A 19,028-nucleotide genomic window follows, 5' to 3' on the forward strand; every position below is an offset into this window, starting at 1 on the left:
GAACATTTCACATTTGCATCCCACCCTGAATGTAAGCCAGGGCGGGATCAACCAGCGGCGGCTTCCCGCATGCGCGATTCATTTGCAGTCTGGACGCGGAGGGGTGAACAACATCTGCTCTGACTGCAGCTGGGAGGGACTGCTGCCGAGGACTGGGCCACCTGTGAGTGCTTTGGGATGGGGGTGGGGCCCACGGCAGCACCCGGTGCTCGTTGAGAAGAGTAAGAACGATACGTGCTTTCACGTCAGTCTCCAATAACACCAGAAAAAGTCGCTAGATTTGTCGCTAGTCTTTTCTTTTTAAATGTGTCGCTAGAGGTCTGAATACTCGCTAAATATAGCGACAAAGTTGCTAAATTTTGCCAACTAATTTTCAGGGCAAGTTGCTAGCTTCTTGCGGATCATTGGGATGCTAGCGTCCCACCTGGCCAACATCCGGTGAAATTGCAGAGCGCGAAATTCAAATGAAATTACAATAAATATTAAACTTTCATGAAATCACAAGTGCAATACATCAAAATAATGCTTAACTTGTTGTTAATCCAGCCGCCGTGTCAGATTTCAAAAAGGCTTTACGGCGAAAGCAAACCATGTGATTATCTGATGACAGCGCCCAGCACACAAATGCATAACAAATCATTTTCAACCAGGGAGTTGCGACACGAAAGTCCGAAATAGTGATATAATATATGCCTTACCTTTGAAGACTTTCTTCTGTTGGCACTCCAAAAGGTCCCAGTTACATTACAAATGGTCCTTTTGTTCGATAATGTCCTTCTTTATATCCATAACTCAGTTTAGCTGGCGCGCTTCAGTCAACAATCCACTCGGTTTCCCTCCTTCAAAATGCATACAAAATGAATCCCAAACGTTACCAATAAACTTATCCAAACAAGTCAATCAACGTTTATAATCAATCCTTAGGTACCCTAATACACAAACGATACAATTTAAGACGGAGAATCGTTATTGTCTTTACTGGAGATAAACAAAAAGAAGGCGCTCTCTTGGCCATGCGCTTGGAAACACTACAGCCAACATGGGAGCCACTTAGAAAAACTACAACTTCTCCCTCATTTTTACAAAAACCAGCCTGAAACTCTTTCTAAAGACTGACATCTAGTGGAAGACCTAGGAACGGCAATAGGGGACGATTTCACCCTTTTATAAAAGTGCCAGCCATTGAAATCAGTGGTATGCTGAATTGTTTTATTTTTTTTGATGGTTTGTCCTTGGGGTTTTGCCTGCCATTTCAGTTCTGTTATTCTCACAGACATTATTTTAACAGTTTTGGAAACTTTAGAGTTTTCTATCCAAATCTACCAATTATATGCATATCCTAGCTTCTGGGCCTGAGTAGCAGGCAGTTTACTTTGGGCACGCTTTTCATCCGGACGTCAAAATACCGCCCCCTATGCCAAAGAAGCTAGAGGCAGGTTGATTTGTTGCTAAAAGTTGCTAAATGACGTGATGTCATTGCGTGATAACGTAACTGCATCTTTACTTAGAATTCACAATAATGTTACTCAAATTGACTGGCCATCTCAGCAAAAAATATGATTTCATATTTGTTCAGGTACAGCCTCCCACTCTTTTCTGTACTTCTGGCTGTACAATTTTGATTGAGACATCGATTGATGTTGTAAAATTTGTTCAAGATCAAACATTCGTGACCAACTATATTCATTGGGTTTGGCTCGTCGAACCCGTACTACTACTGCTGCTGCAGTCAGCCAACAATGATTTGCAATTTGCTGAAATTGCTGCTGGCCTGCTGCTGCCTGTGCACGAGCTGAACGCCTGCTGCTGATGTCACTCACAACGCACTTTTGCAGCCAGGCACGTGTGTTGTGAGTGAGTGTGTGACAGAGAATCTGATGGCGAATCAGTTTTGTGTCATTTAGAGGGAAAATGCGTGCATGTTAGCGTTCGAGTCACTTTTCAAAAGTTGCTAAAAGTTCAAAATACATTTTTAAAAGTAACTCAATTTGTTGCTAGGTGCTGTTTGGAAAAAAAAGGTGCCAGGGTAGTCTGAAAAGTTGCTAAATCTAGCAACAAAATTGCTCAATTGTGATCACTTTTTTCCGGCACTGACCAAAAAGGGACACCGTCTTCCATCTGATCGCGAATCTCGAGTCGCACCGCATTATTTCTGCCTCATGCACAAATTCATGTTACTCATATGAACAGAGAACGTGAAATATTCCTTGAAATTAAAAAAGACCCAAGCCGCTAATAACAACGCAAGCCTATAGATACACTTTCCTACTCATTCATTCCTGCTGCACTGCTTGTTGTAGCTCTGAGTGGAAATAGGAATAATGCGCATTTTATGGCTTATAAAAGTGTTCAATACAGTGCTGAGTAAGAACTTAAACATGAACTCACTCATAAAAACAGCAGCTCTTTGCTGTATTTGTTGACAGTCTCTCTCTAGTCATGGTTTTAAACGTTTTAATCTCACAGTATCAACTTTGTTGTAGCTTTCTTTTATGCCTGCTAAATTACTGCAGACTCAGTCATCTGAGCAATCTGATTGGCCAGCGGTAGCACAGTGCATTTGATTTCCTCTCCATGCCCACTGAGAAGGCTGAGTTTGTACCTTCAGACACATGAAATGGTAACAGTTTGTCTACCCGGCGCGCAGGGTAGATGAATTGGCTGCACCTACCAACAACATCCTGAGAAATAGGAACACAAGGCTTTATCGTTGGGTTTTTACAGAAATGTTTGGCGATCGACTAGAAATGCATTGGAGATCGACAAGTCGATCGCGATTGACCGGTTGGTTAACTTCCAAGATGCTCTTTAAGAGTCTTTTATTTACGTTTTTGCAGTCATTTGTACATCACTGTAGTACTACAGCTTAACAATCATAATCAGCAACAATGTCATCAGGTGGTGTGGCTTTCCTTATTAAATTTGGTTACAAGAACCTGCAGTATAATGCCAGTGGCAAAAAACGAAATTCTGTTTGCAAAACGTGTGGAATTAACATTAAAGATGCTGGCGCAACTACATCTAACTTCATCCGACATTTGAAAACTCAACGCGAAAGGTCAGTTAGGCTAGCTAGCTAACAACGTTACAATGTGTTACGAATCCCTTTGGCCCTCCTGTATCCGTAACAAATGTGATGCCAGCTTAATATAGCTAGCTTTCTTGTGTCATCTTTTAGCTAACTGGAAATGTATTACTGTCGAATATTTCTTGAAAGGTTAAAGAGGTGGGTTATCAGATAGCTAGGCCTACTTGATATCAGAGATTATTTAGTTAAATCTCGGCGATATGCATATCACTCTGAGATTTAATATACTTTCTGTTGTAGGCTGGTCCTAGGAAGTAACTTAGTATGAAACGAGAGTTCAAAGCATGCAAAATCCCATCGACCATATATATTTGTTTGTGTCCTTGTACTTCCATATCAAGTCAGCAACAACTATCCATCATGTTGTTCATCTGCAGGTTCACTGAATTCTGCAAAGCAAAGGTGGCCAGCGCAGGAACAGAAGGACAGAGCAGCATTGACTCATTCTTGACCACCACAGGTGTCCATGTGTACAGCCAGGGCCACCCCAGGCAGAAGGCCATAACAGAGGCTATAATGCAAGACAGTGATGCACCGATATGACATTTTTGGCCGATACGATATTTCCTTGCCAAATATAACCCAATAACGATAACCGATATTGAAATTCTTTGCAGCCTTTTAAGCATTCTAGTACAGTTAAATAGTTGAAACACACCCACACTGACCAAAAAGTTATTTTGTTGACATTTGCGTATGTCCCCATTACCAGTAAAACATATCAAAACCTATTTCTTTCACTCGCTGTGCTGTTTTGTTAATTTGTTCAGTCGTTTCATTGTCAACCAGGATTTCATCATACATGTCGAGCAGTGAAGTTTCTTACTTACTGACTTTATTGTCCCCAAGGGGAAATTTTGTTGCCGTGTCATGTACACATTTAAAGTGGCGTTTAAATACTATACAAAATTGACAATACAACTTTCATAACAGTTACATACCAATAAAGAAATAATTATAATAATTATAAGAAATAAAGAAATAAAACATTGAAAAAAGACTAGCCTGCTGGCCTTACTGGGTGGATAGGAACATTAGCCCGAGCTATTTAGGAGGGATATCACACCTGGCACAAATGATTGTCTAGTTCTGTTTTTCCTGCTGAGGGGTGCCCTATACCTGAGCTCAGAGGGGGGTAGTTCAAAGTCCAGGTACAGGGGGTGGCTTGGGTCTAAAATGATTTTGTGAGCCTTACGGAGGGCCCTGACCTTAAAGATCTCATCCAGGCCTGACTGTTTGACTCCAAGTACCTTGCTTGCTGTGGTGATAATCCTTAACATATTTCTCTGGCTGACAGTGGCATTGCCAAACCAACAAATAATACAAAAAGTTAAAATAAAGATTTGTTAAACAGAGTCAATATAGTACAGTCTACATTAAAAGATCCCAGCTTTTTGAGAAAGTACAGTTTCTGTTGGTTCTTTTTGTAGATCAGGTCTACATTTACTCCACTGAAGCTTATTGTCCAAAAGGATACCCATATATTTGTATTCCTCTACAATTTCTATATTCTGACCTCTGATAGATGCTGCAGAGGTAGGTGTTGTACGCTTCCTGAAGTCTATGCACATCTCTGTGGTCTTGTCGGTATTGAGGACCAAGTGTGATTCCTCACACCACTCTACAGTCATCTAGGACCCGGCCATGATGTTCCTCGTCATCATTCAACAGGCTGATCAAGGCAGTGACATCAGCGAACTTAACAAGGTGTCTGTCAGTATGGGAACTAGTACAACTATTAGTGTACAAGATGTTCAGGAGTGGGGACAAAACACATCCCTGAGGAGAGCCTGTTTTGGTATTGCGTATATCCGATATGTGGGGACCTATTTTGACTCGCTGTGTGCGTTGGTTCAGGAAGTCCAACAGCCACAAAACCAGCCCCCCATCTAAGGTGAAGTCCCGAATGAGTCTCTGTGCCAGAATGTAAGGCTGGATTGTGTTGAAGGCAGAAGAAAAGTCAACAAACAGAACCCTGAAATGGGATCTGGCACCCTCTAGATGTCTATAGACCATTTTAAGGAGGTTAAGATTGGCATCATCAACTCCTCTACTAGGCTGATAGGCAAACTGAAATGGGTCGAGAAGCTTCTGGGTGACACTGAGAATATGACTTTTCACAATTTTCTCATGGCATTTCATTACTAAGGATGTCAAAGTGACAGGGCGGTAGTCATTCAGCACAGCGGAATTATATGCTTTAGGAATTGGTATAATTATTGAGTTTTTCCACAATACTGGCACGTGTTGCTGGTCGAGTGAGGATTGGAAAATGTCTGTAAAAACCCCAGCCAATTGTTTAGCACAGTGGTTTAACTAATGTCTACTTATTTTGTCTGGGCCTGGGCTTTTGTATTCGTTATATCCCCTGAACAACTTTAAAACATCAGACTGTTTAACAACTCTCAAACATTTGTAATGATGCTTCCATTTGTTTTACCTCCGACACAACGTTGTCTGATTCAAATCTTGAGAAAACATTCAGCTCATTAGCCATGTCCTGGCCCTCATATCCCCCAAGTTCAGCATGGTTTTTCCCCTGCCTATGTGGGGGGCACTAGCCATGGATTTAATCCCTTGTCAGGCCACCCTTGCGTTTCCCGAGGAGAGGGTCCTCTCCACCTTTTGCTTGTATGCCTCCTTGTCCACCAGAATCTCTTTTGATCTCACGTTGAACATCTCATAAAGCCTGTCTATCACCCTCAGCATAAACTGCCTTCTTCCTATCAAGTAGTGATTTTAGATGTTTTGATACCCAAGGCTTATTGTTAGGGAAGATTTTACAGGTTTTAGTAGGCACAACTGACTCAACACAGAAGTTTACATAGTCTGAAATAACATCTGTGAGTTCATCAAGATCAGAGCTGCTGTCCTCAAATACCTCCCACATAGTACTGTCAAAACACCCCTGGAGACAAGTGATACTGTTGTCATTCCAGATCTGGACAGTTTTAACTGTGGGTTTTTCCCTCTCCAGGAGCCGACAGTAGATTGGCCTGAGGTAGACCACATTGTGGTCTGATGTCCCCAGGGGAGGTCTGGTGGTGGCAGAGAACGCATTTCGTATTGTCCCATAGCACAAATCAATAGTCCTATTTTTCCTAGTGTGACATTTCACATACTGGTGGTATGTGCGCAGGACTTTGCAAGGTACAGTTGTTAAAATCCCCTAAAATAAATTTGGGTGGGTCAGGGGAGATGGATTCCAGTTTCTGTGACAGATGATAAATAATCTCTGATGCCTTTGTTATATTAGCTTTCGGTTGAATGTTCACAACGGTAACAAACAATTGGTGGAACTCACTGGGCAGATAGTAGGGTCGCAGTGACACAGAAAGCAGTTCAATGTCGGGGGTACAGAGTCTCTCTCTTACCAGGATCGATTTACACCACTGGTCCCTGACAAGCAGGCAGACGCCCCCCGCCGTGAAGTTTCCCTGTGACTGTCAGATCACGTTTCATCTGTCTGTCCGTGGCCTCTTCTGTCGTGGGTCCTCTTCTTCGGTGCGCACTGTCACTGTGTCCGTTTCCATCTTGTCCAGCTGTGTCTGTAACATTTCACGTAAACCCTGTTTTTTTTATCTGCATCGAAGTAGCGGTCCTTGTACCTAGCATTGAGCATGGTGGCGACACACAGTAAAGAGGCTCAGAGAATGCCACCAAATCGCTTGCCCACAGCCTCTAGAGTACTTTTGCAAGTTTTAACCCCACGGTTTGTGTTGGCAGTTTGGTTGAGCAGGCGTTTCAATGCCATGGCAGAGGGTATCACGTCTGCTGCAGACGCAGTTGATGAGCTTATTTCTCGAGCCAGTTGTTCGAATGGAACTAGGAGTGTCTTCAAGTTTCAAAAATGTTCTCAAATGCCATTGGAATGGCAGCAGCAGTATGAGAACCAGCACATTCTTGAGCATGCAATACGGCTTTCCTCAGTACAAAATCCTCATCAACCCACTGTGCTGTCAGACTCAACATGCTCATGAGGCTGACATCACTGGTCCAAATGTCAGTCGTGAAGCTAATAGCAGTGACTCCCATAGCAAGTTGCTCATGGATGTGCGTTTTAACAATACTGTGTAACACCGGTAGGGAAACATCTGAAAAATAGCGCCTATTTGGTAGTGTGTCCCGGGGCTCGAAGTGCTCGACCAGTCGGCGAAAGCCAACATCATCCACAACAGAACGGTTGATTGTCAAGTGTCACGTCCTGACCATAGTAAGATGTGATTTTCTATGGTAGAGTAGGTCAGGGTGTGACGGGGGTGTTTTGGTCTGTTTAGTTCTAGTTTTCTATTTCTATGTTGTTTTTTTGGGGGGGTTGATCTCCAATTGGAGGCAGCTGGTCCTGGTTGTCTCTAATTGGAGATCATATTTAAGTAGGGGTTTTTCTTCCTGGGTTTTGGTGGGTTATTATATTTTGAGTAGTGTTTGTTTCTCTCTGCGTCACGGTTTGTTGTTTTGTCATATTCAGTTATTTATGTATTGCAAAGTTTCACGGATTAAATAAAATGTGGAACTACAACCACGCTGCACTTTGGTCCGCTCCTTTCGACAGCCGTGACATCAAGGGCAATGAATTCAATTATCTTGGCATTAATAAATTTAACCTTTGAGTTGTCTCGCTGAAATTGTCTTACTCTTTGAAATGACTGCTCGACTTGAACTTGTTGGAAGTGTGCGCTTAGTTTTCAACTTTTGTTCTAAGTAGTCGCTGAACGTCTGGGGGTGATGCACTTTCAAATTAGTAATTAGGTTTGTGGTATTGAAAGGTTTCACTTTCTCCCCTCTGGAAATAATAGCAGCACAAACATTGCATATGGCCTTTTTTGTTATCTATCTTTGAAACTTTAAAATAGATCCACACAGCAGACATTGCGGGCTAGGTTAGGAATGCTGTGTTGCACGTCTAGTGCAGTATTTTTTTTTTGTTATCTACCTACATTATGTTATCTACCTACGTTATATAGGTCTGCACGTCAGTTTGACATCGGTTTTGCACATCAGTGTTAACTACACATCGGGCCGATGATGGCATATTTAGCTACTTTCGGCCCGATTCCGATATGCTTACCAATATATCGTGCATCCCTACTGCAAGACCTGATCATTTCCTTCAACCTGCCTATAGCCTAAGTGGACAACCCTCACTTTAGGCATTTCATGTCAGTGGTAGATGGCAAATATAGACCCGTAAGTAGGCCCACGTTGACCAGGCACCTGCATGACTTAACACTGAACAAAGAGGCTACAATTAAAAGTGCCCTAGAGAAGACAGAATCGGTGTCTGTCACTGTAGATCTATGGACTGACAGGACCATGAGGGGCTTCATGGGAGTAAGGGCCCATTACATGGCCATGGAAGAGAAAAAAACTCCCAGACTGGAGTCAGTTCTGTTGAGCTGTGATAGATTTACAGGGTCACACACTGGGAAAATAATCACTGATAAATGTGAAGTAATATGTGATAATTTTGGCACAAAACATAAATTAGATTATATCATATGTGATAACGCTGCAAGTATGAAAAAGGCCTTCACAGTTTGTTTCCCCAAAGCAAGCAATGATCATGATGATGATGATGATGATGTGGATAACCCCAGCCTATGGGAAGAATTTGGTGAAGAGTACAATGCTGATGTGGAAGCTATCCAAACCAACTGCAGGCAACAGATCTTACAGTGCTTTGTCCTGTTCATTACAACTGGTGATTAGAGATGGACTAAAGGAAACAAAAATTATACACAGTATGATGGCTAAGGTAACTAAACTTTGCAGCTTACTACATACTACCTGTGGTCTGAAAGAAGCATTTGAAGCTGAGTTCGGAGTCAATAGTAGTGTCCCTGCTGCTGTGTCTACCAGATGGAATTCTATCCTCCGGCTTGTTAAAGCAGTCACCGATCTGAATCAACAAAGCCTCAATACTCTAGTTGAGGCCCAAGGACACAAGGAGCTCTGCTTATCACCAAGGGAATGGAGCCAGCTATTGGACCCTTTTGTCCAGGCCACCGACCTTACTCAGGGGGAGAATGTGGTGACTCTTAGTGCTGCCCTTCTTTGTGTACTGTCATTCAACTATCATCTGCAAAGTATACTGAGCACAAGTCGTCACCTAGTCAGTCTAGTAAAAGCATTGCAGCAGTCACTCAAACGCTGATTCTAGGGGGTGTTTGTGAATGTCAGAATGGAGCACTTGGATTACCAGGCAACAAAACCTCCATTTGGTGACAATGTATACATTATGGCTGCACAGCTGGACCCATCTTTCTGCCTGTTCTGGCTTGATCATGATGTCCTCATACCACATGAAGATAAAGCTGATTGGTAGGTAAAATGCATTGCAATGTTTTCTATGCCACTTGCATTCAAATAGTTTTTTTTAATGTATAATGTATACTGTTATTTTCTTGATCATATACATTATTTTATGAATTTTTGTTTTGGCTGAGGCACGGAAAGTCACCGTTACGGAACGCAGTAATGGAGATCAACCACCTGCCAAAACCTCCAGAATGTTCTCTGGCTACCGCAACAAGATCAGCAAGAAGAAAGGAAACATAAAATCATCTGTCAGAGCAGAGATTATTCGCTACATTCAAGTACCTTCTGTAGAAAATGATGTTGATTGCTTGCATTTTTGGAGAATCCATGCAAAAGTCTTTCCAAGGCTCAAGCAGGTAGCAATGACAGCGTTGGCTGTGCCTGCCACCGGTGTCCCAGTGGAGGGTGTTTAGTCATGTGCCCTCATCATGCCGGGTTCAGTGCAAGAACGCTGATAAACTTGATCTTTCTGAAATGTAACCTGTCTGCAACAGAAATGTTCTGTCTTAGGGCACAGGATGTCATTTGCTACTTATTACAGGAAATTGTATTTATGTTAAGTGTCCAGGTCAGTAAGTATATTTTAGGCATAAAGACCATTACGTTTGATATACAGGACACTTTAGTATTGCAGTTATTGAACAGTTGTCAGTCATTTTGGTTTACATTCATAGTTATTTATCTTCCCTCACCTACAGATTTTCTGTTTGTGTGACAGAATGAAGTGAAATATAGACAATGTCTGCCACAAAATACCATGCACTTAAAAATGTTATGTTAGCTTTTTTTCATATCTGGTACAATTACTTTTATTAATGTAAACTGTCTACATTTTAAAAGGACATTTATTTTGATTGAAATAGTGCCTGATGTGATTTCTTTCATACAAGTATGGGCTAATGACCAAGGAAGTCTCTTCAAATAATTGACTAGGTTTATAGACCTAACCCATAGCCAAAAGGTGCTTGAGACTTGACTTAGACTTGGCCCTAAAAGACTTGACCTCTACCTCAAAGATTTGTGAACATCTCTGTACCACTCTTCATATTTTCAAACGTGGTGGCTGCATTATGTTATGGGTATGCTTGTCACCGGCAAGGGAGGTTTTTTAGGAGAAAAAGAAACAGAATAGAGCAAATCACAGACAAAATCCTAGAGGAAAACCTGATTGTCTGCTTTCCCAGACACTGGAAGACAATTTTCCTTTTCAGCAGGACAATGACCTAAAACACAAGGTCAAATATAAACTGGACTTGCTAACAAAGACGACGTTGAATGTTCCTGACTGACCTACTTACAGTTTTGACTTAAATCAGCTTGAATATCTATGGCAGGTGTGTAACACTGAGACTTACCCAGAAAGAATCACATCTGTAATCGCTGCCAAAGGTTATTCTAACATGTATTCACTAGGGTGTGAATATTTATGTAAATTTGTAATTTCTGTATTTTATTTTCAATACATCTGCTACAAATTCTAAAAACATGTTCACTGTCATTGTGGAGTATTGTGTGTGTAGAAGGGTGAGAAAAAAACTAAATTTAATCAATTTTGAATTCAGGCTGTAACAACAAAATGTGGAATAAGGGTTATGAATACTTTATGAAGGCTCTGTACATCTATAAAGTTGATTACCTGCGCTCTACACTTTCACTGTTATGAAATGGTTTAACACTGATATAATTGAAAGATAGTGAAATGCTCTCAGGCATTTCTAAACTGTTTTGCTTTGCAGAAAGAAAAAAAAATATATTTGTAAAAAGTACTGGTAAAAGGTTACCAGTATGTTGCTGCCTGGAGACGCCTGGTTAAGTGTTTTGGTTTCCAGGGGCTCAAGTTCTCTGTCACTGCGACGGATTTCCATCATATGGATTCTTTAAAAAAAAAATATATATATATATATATATATATATATATATATATATATATATATATATATATATATATATATACTGCTCAAAAAAATATAGGGAACACTTAAACAACACATCCTAGATCTGAATGAAAGAAATACTCTTATTAAATACTATTTTCTTTACATAGTTGAATGTGCTGACAACAAAATCACACAAATAATCAATGGAAATCCAATTTATCAACCCATGGAGGTCTGGATTTGTAGTCACACTCAAAATTAAAGTGGAAAACCACACTACAGGCTGATCCAACTTTGATGTAATGTCCTTAAAACAAGTCAAAATGAGGCTCAGTAGTGTGTGTGGCCTCCACGTGCCTGTATGACCTCCCTACAACGCCTGGGCATGCTCCTGATGAGGTGGCGGATGGTCTCCTGAGGGATCTCCTCCCAGACCTGGACTAAAGCATCCGCCAACTCCTGGACAGTCTGTGGTGCAACGTGGCGTTGGTGGATGGAGCGAGACATGATGTCCCAGATGTGCTCAATTGGATTCGGGTCTGGGGAACGGGCGGTCCATAGCATCAATGCCTTCCTCTTGCAGGAACTGCTGACACACTCCAGCCACGAGGTCTAGCATTGTCTTGCATTAGGAGGAACCCAGGGCCAACCGCACCAGCATATGGTCTCACAAGGGGTCTGAGGATCTCATCTCGGTACCTAATGGCAGTCAGGCTACCTCTGGCGAGCACATGGAGGGCTGTGCGGCCCCCCAAAGAAATGCCACCCCACACCATGACTGACCCACCGCCAAACCGGTCATGCTGGAGGATGTTGCAGGCAGCAGAACGTTCTCCACGGCGTCTCCAGACTCTGTCACGTGCTCAGTGTGAACCTGCTTTCATCTGTGAAGAGCACAGGGCGCCAGTGGCGAATTTGCCAATCTTGGTGTTCTCTGGCAAATGCCAAACGTCCTGCACGGTGTTGGGCTGTAAGCACAACCCCCACCTGTGGACGTCGGGCCCTCATACCACCCTCATGGAGTCTGTTTCTGACCGTTTGAGCAGACACATGCACATTTGTGGCCTGCTGGAGGTCATTTTGCAGGGCTCTGGCAGTGCTCCTCCTGCTCCTCCTTGCACAAAGGCGGAGGTAGCGGTCCTGCTGCTGGGTTGTTGCCCTCCTACGGCCTCCTCCACATCTCCTGATGTACTGGCCTGTCTCCTGGTAGCGCCTCCATGCTCTGGACACTACGCTGACAGACACAGCAAACCTTCTTGCCACAGCTCGCATTGATGTGCCATCCTGGATGAGCTGCACTACCTGAGCCACTTGTGTGGGTTGTAGACTCCGTCTCATGCTACCACTAGAGTGAAAGCACCGCCAGCATTCAAAAGTGACCAAAACATCAGCCAGGAAGCTTCGGAACTGAGAAGTGGTCTGTGGTCCCCACCTGCAGAACCACTCCTTTATTGGGGGTGTCTTGCTAATTGCCTATAATTTCCACCTGTTGTCTATTCCATTTGCACAACAGCATGTGAAATGTATTGTCAATCAGTGTTGCTTCCTAAGTGGACAGTTTGATTTCACAGAAGTGTGATTGACTTGGAGTTACATTGTGTTGTTTAAGTGTTCCCTTTATTTTTTTGAGCAGTGTATATATATATTTTGAAAAGGACTGGAATTGGTCAACCTTTCAGTTTAATACATGCACAAAAGATAATTTAAACGTCCTCTTTTCCTAACAACATGATGGTCATAACTTTTTTACATGAAAGGGGAGGTTAACTTGGCCCCGCAGACAATCAATCTGAGATTGACTGATTTTCTTTGCTTTAACCCCTGGGTTTCACTCTTTCCCCTCTCTGCCTTCCCAGCTGGGCTTCTTCAACATGCAGGAGGAGCAAGTAGCTATCAGGAAGACGCCAGAGGAGAGGTAACCATGGCGACAGTGTGGACCTGCTTCAGCCCCATCTCTCAGGGACCCCCAGCACACCCCAGACATGAGAATGTGGGTGCCAGCTCGGTGCCCTTATCCAACTTCGCTATTGGCCAAAAAGCACACCAATCTTGCTGTGCTGAGCCCTTCCACTGGCTAGTGATGTGCCGTTTGCAAACAATTTATTATTTTAAAACAACCATTTCTACTGACTCGAGTCATGATTTGTTTTTCTGAGTGACTCATTCGTTAGAACTGCTGGACGCAATAGATTCTACAGCAGGATCTATACACACTCCTCCAGTGACTCCAGAGACCTGCTCCTACCAACAACTGTCTGTCATATATGCACACAGGCTAAATAGATCATGGTGCAGACAGTAGATAAGGAAAAGACATCTTAAGAACTGATCATTCATTGATTGCATGGTGCAAGAATTAATGAAATTAATTGAATGTTACGACAGACAGTTTTGTCCCATAGGGCAGCGCACAATTGGCTCAGCGTTGTCCGGATTAGGGGAGGGTTTGGCCGGAGGGGCTTTACTTGGCTCATCGCAGTCTAGCAACGCCATGTGGCAGGCCAGGTGCTTGCAGGCTGACTTCATTTGTCAGTTGGATGGTGTTTCCTCCAACACATTGATGCGGCTGGCTTACGGGTTAAGCTGGCAGGTGTTAAGAAGCGCGGTTAGGCGGGTCATGTTTCAGAGGACGCATGACTCGACCTTCACCGCTCCCAAGCCCATTGGGGAGTTGCAGCAATGAGACAAGATCGTAATTTGATATCACAAAATTGGGAAGAAAAAGGGAGGTAAAAAATATATTTAAAATAAAATACTCCAAAATAGGGCACCTTGACTATGATATCCATCAGAAAAGATCTACCAATGTTATCACACATTCCATCATATCACATGAAATTGAAAAATCCTAACGCTTGAGCAATCTCTGTATAGCTACAGGGTGAATTGGTCAGATTCCATATGCAATGACAGTTGTGTGTGTTTGTGTGGAATTATCAGTTAAGATTTAAGCCCGCTGTTGCTCTGACTCAATCCAGAAGCCATCTGTATGAGTGACATGTGTGTCATTGCATGCGACATTGGACCAATTTTGGCACTACCCTCTGGCATGTCAGAAAATGTTACATTTACACATTACATTTTTGGACCAATGTCAAAACATTTGGTTGTGTGGACACTTCAGCAGTTTGTGTCATTAATAGGGACATATACCTCAGTAAAAACAGTTTTGGTAATTATACCTGAAGAAATAGGAAATGAATGCAAGTAGAAAAATAAAAAGTTAATAAATATCAAGGTAAACATTTCACTTAGCCTACATATTGACTGATATAAATTGTGTACTAGTCCCACAACAGAAATAGTTGCACTTGGACAGCATTCTTTGATTAAATAAACTTGAATTAAACTTTAAAATCGGATTAAATCAATTGTATTAACTTAAGGGGAAAGTGCAAATCTCAAGAGGCCAATGAAATATTGGGAAACAGCTTTTATATGACACCAACTTCGTATCTGCAGCAAGTGTACAAAGGCAATATCTTTCATGTCTTCAATGCATGAGTATTTCTGACAAACGTAAACTGATGAAGAAACACTGAGTTAAACTGTCTTTAGGCTAATTTGCATCTCAGTCCACTACTCACCTCAAACACATACAATCTCCACTCAAGCCCCCCAAAATAAAAACATACGGTCACACAGTTAAGTAAAATCTGGTCAAATCAATATAGCAGTTTGTTGTACAACACCACGCTATGATTTACTTGGATGAAAATCTTGAATCAAATCGCCTTTCATTCTCAGCTTTAAATCTCTGATCATCTGATTCGAACACACAAAATGACAGACAGTAGAATCGTTAGTTGTTAAGGACAAACGACAGGTTGCAAGCATGAGTGGAAAAGCCTAGGCTATAGGCCTACATTCAACACCGCCACGAACACTCCACAGTCCCTCTCTCATTCGCTTAGCATGCGAACGCACACACAAACAAAAGACGGAGAATGGAAGACATGCTCAAACATCAATACCAGCAGAATCCATTTAAAAACGGCCATTATGTGGCAAAGCTCAAGCAAAGCCGTGGAGTCTCCACACACAGAAGCCAAGCAAGTCACGTGTTGATGACAAGCGATATCTAGGCCTAATTATTCCAAAATATAAAAGGCACATCTTTACCAGTCAGTGTTAATGTAAAAGAAAGCTCAATATACATATATTTTTAAGAACAAAACAAAATCACACACCTCTTAAATAAACTTTTTTTTATATTGGATATGAAAAAAACTTAAGTACAAAGTTCTAAATTCAACTACTACCTTTTCATCTCCCCTTCTCTCACGGACACACATTCACATGCTCAAACAACGGGCCTTAATACTCACTGCAAACCTGCATACAACACCACTTCAAAAGGAAACCTGCAAAATGAATCAATAGAGTAATGCTACTTTTCATGGTTGCAAACCTAGCTGGGAGTCTGGGACAATTGGGTCCATGCACTACAAGCAGCCAAAAGGTCCTGCTGCTGTTACCATTGTGTGGATGCTTGGCTTTGCCAGGTATTCTCTTTGGAACACTCTTGGAAAGTGAAAGCTCAAAGCAGGCTGACAATTTCCTCATTCTGCTAGTGACACCCACTGTGTCACAATGACAGCCACAGACCATAACACTTCAGTGGGAGAGATATGGGAGAATGAGAATATGGGTGATGCTGCTGGTACTTGTGATTCATACTTAAAACAGAAAAAAGGAACCATTGTTGTAAAAAACAAAATGCATCCGACTGTTCCTAATCATCAGCAGCAAGCACCATTTTGATTTGATAGAAAATTAGAACATATAAAAATATAAAAATCACAAGAACAAGTTTTCTAATGGTTTAAAAAGTGTCCTTGGCAAGGTGCATCAGTGGAACTCCACAAACTCCTCCAGGGTCTTAGGGATCTGGTTGCGGAAGGTGATTTGGTGCTGGCGCACGGCACGTGCCGCAATGCACTTGAGGCTCATCTTCATCTGGGTCTTGAGCAGGATCTCCGACACACCCGTGGTGCTCTTGTCCAGTGGCGTCTTCTTCTGCTTGTTGGTCATGTCAGTGTGGGCGCCCGCCTCCACCAGGCTGATAATGATGGCGTGCAGCGTCAGGAAGTCGCTGATAGGCCGGTTGTACTGGACGATGATGTGCAGAGGACTGTTGCCCTCATGGTCCACCGCGTTCACTTGCGCACCGCAGTCCAGCAGCAGCTTGGTGACCTGCGCGTTGGGGAAGCTGCACACGTCGTTGGTGTGGAAGTTGTCCACAGGCGTGCTGGAGCTGATGGCCAGGTGCAACAGGGACAAGCCCTCCCGTGAACGCGGATCCAGCTGGATCAGGTTGTATATCTGCTCGTTGACATGGGCACGTGCCTCCTTGCCACACACAGTCTTGATGCTGATGCACACCAGGTAGAGGAAGGTGAACATATTGGACTCATAGTTGTCCATGGCCGTGTCCAGCTCTGCCTCAGGCGCCGCCTCCACCCTTGCGATATTCCTCTGGATCTCCAGCACGCTGCAGTGTAGCACCTGCTCTACTGGCGCCGCCCCCACCGGCTCCTTCAGGTGCACCATCTGGGAGAAGACCTGGGCGAAGCGCAGCAGGTCCTTGTGCGTGTTGCGGTTGCCCTTCTGACGCAGGTGCAGAGCGTGCAGCCACAGCTTGATGCACTGGTCGAACTCCATATTGTCGGCGTACACAGCTCCCCGATAGATGATGGGGTGCGACACGTCGATGTTATCCGAGCCCAGGATACGCTCACGCACCATCAAGCCCTCCATGTGCAGCGCGTTGCGGTCTGCCCGTATTGCCTCCAGCTCCTGCAGGGTGCGGCACTCGCCCCGGCCGCTGTAGGCCTCGATGGGCGGAAGCAGCTCCTTGGCGATGAGATCACGGTGGCGCTCCAGCATGGCCAGGTACAGGTAGTGGTAGGTCTTGAGGATGTCATAGTTCTCCCGGTCGTTGGCGAACGAGGCACCCAGCAGCTCAAGGGCCTCGATGCGGCTGTGCGGGCCACAGTCGGCATGAGACAGCAGCAGCTCCACCACCTCCGCCTTGCAGCTCTCCGCCGCCACCTTGATCGGTGTCATGCCGTGGCCGTTCACCACCATGGCAGCCTGGCAGCGCACCAGCTCCTTAACGATGTCCAGGTGGCCCGCCTCAGCAGCAAAGTGCAGGGCGGTAGCCCCACAGTGGGCCTTGGAGTTGGGGTCAGCTCCATGCTCCAGCAGGAAGCCCACTACGTCCGTATGGCCCTTGTAGGCAGCAATCATCAGGCAGGTGTTGTCGTACTTGTTGGCGATGCCGATTTTGGCCTGGTGGTCCACCAGGTATTTCACAATGTCCAGACACCCGTCAAAGCAGGCTGCCCTCAGGGGGGTGGAGTTGGTGACAGTGGTGTGGTTGACTTTGGCCTGGTGGCACACCAACTGGCGGACTACCTCAAAGTGTCCTGCGCCAGCCGCACACCACAGAGCAGTGGCCCCATCAATGACATACCTGAAGGAGAGAGGAGATGGGTAGAATTAATCAATCATCAAATGCACATGGAAGTGTATTAAAGACCTTAATTCCCCACAATTATACTAACATAAATAAAGTGCAAATACACACAATTGACACAACACACAATTGAATTTAAGGAGCTGGTGTGCTGCCAGGCTGCCATGGTGGTGGTGAACGGCCAGAATGATTAAATTCATGAATACTAACCCGTCAAATCTGACTGTGCCAGTTTGTTCAGTATCCACCCTGTAGTGATCCAGCAGCAGCCTCACAACTTTGTCATGTCCGTTTCGAGCTGCGATGATGAGAGGAGTTGACCTTTGGCCGGCGAGATGGGTCACGTAACTCAGTAGATATCGTGTCTCTGGCTTGGAGTGGTTGAGCAACAAGGCGGCCAGCGTCAGGACTCGGCCCTCAGCGGCCGCTTTGTAGACGTACCCGGCAAGCGACTCCATCCAAGCCTAGCAGGTCGCCGGCACCTCCGCCTTCTTCGCAAGTGTCGCCCACTAGATGCACTCCAACGCAGCCCGCCTCCCATTAAAATACCGAAACAAGCTCCAGTGCTCACATGAAAACCTCAATTGAGCGTGTTTGATAACTCGTTTATTTACTAAAACCCATTCTTTCACATCACCTAACTAACAAGTCGCATGAAAACTAGTTCGTATTATTTGTCTGTACTAACTTTTGGGTTCGATTTGCAACTTTGTCCTATATTTGGTGGCACCGAGCTAACGCATAAACTGAGGTTCGCTAACGTTAACTAGCAAGCAAACGTTCAAAACCGTGTAAGTAGCTAGCTCGTACCAAAGATTTGATAATACTTGGAAGAGAGAGCAGTAACGTCTTGCGGTTTCATCTCGCTCTTCTTGAATTCCTCCTCTTTAAACACTTTGAAGCAGGCGAGGTCAATGCAAACTTTGCTCGGATATATCCCACCAATGTGAATGTTTTGAGAACAGAACAAGGCTACCTGTAACCTTTACCATACTTGCCGGAAGTGATTTTTCCAACTCCCAAATGCCTCCGACTAGAAAACGATAGCTACAATGTGAATGAGGCCGGGGATGCACAGAATACTTTAACCCGAGATGTCAAACCTGCCTATTTTCCTCTAAAGTACATAATGTCACAATTACAAAAGCTATACTATATTACAGACAAGTTAATGATATCACGTCTCAAAATATTTGTAATGTACTTCTTATTCATGAAATACATGCTAATGTTGGGTTTTTGAGCTAGCGACCAATTGACTCCC

General features: G+C 43.7%; 1 protein-coding gene across 1 annotated transcript; it reads right to left on the bottom strand.

Annotated features, from left to right (window-relative positions):
- Window positions 1–14,701: 14,701 nt before the first annotated feature.
- On the bottom strand, window positions 14,702–19,028 carry LOC115152426 (protein fem-1 homolog B). The gene is made up of 2 exons (XM_029697298.1): window positions 17,975–19,028; window positions 14,702–17,761 (listed from the first exon to the last, which is right to left on the bottom strand). Exons 1-2 carry the CDS (start codon window positions 18,220–18,222, stop codon window positions 16,135–16,137), a joined length of 1,875 nt encoding a protein of 624 aa, XP_029553158.1. The 5' UTR covers window positions 18,223–19,028; the 3' UTR covers window positions 14,702–16,134.

This window comes from Salmo trutta, chromosome 17 (genome assembly GCF_901001165.1).
Source record: "Salmo trutta chromosome 17, fSalTru1.1, whole genome shotgun sequence".
In the NCBI taxonomy this organism is placed as follows: domain Eukaryota; kingdom Metazoa; phylum Chordata; class Actinopteri; order Salmoniformes; family Salmonidae; genus Salmo; species Salmo trutta.

What these genes read in the sequence shown, in the direction of transcription:
- LOC115152426 (XM_029697298.1), bottom strand. Translation starts at nt 18,222, where the DNA reads ATGGAGTCGCTTGCCGGGTACGTCTACAAAGCGGCCGCTGAGGGCCGA. An exon ending in GGCACAGTCAGATTTGACGG is followed by an intron (nt 17,762 to 17,974) that starts GTTAGTATTCAT and finishes TCTCTCCTTCAG; the next exon opens with GTATGTCATTGATGGGGCCA.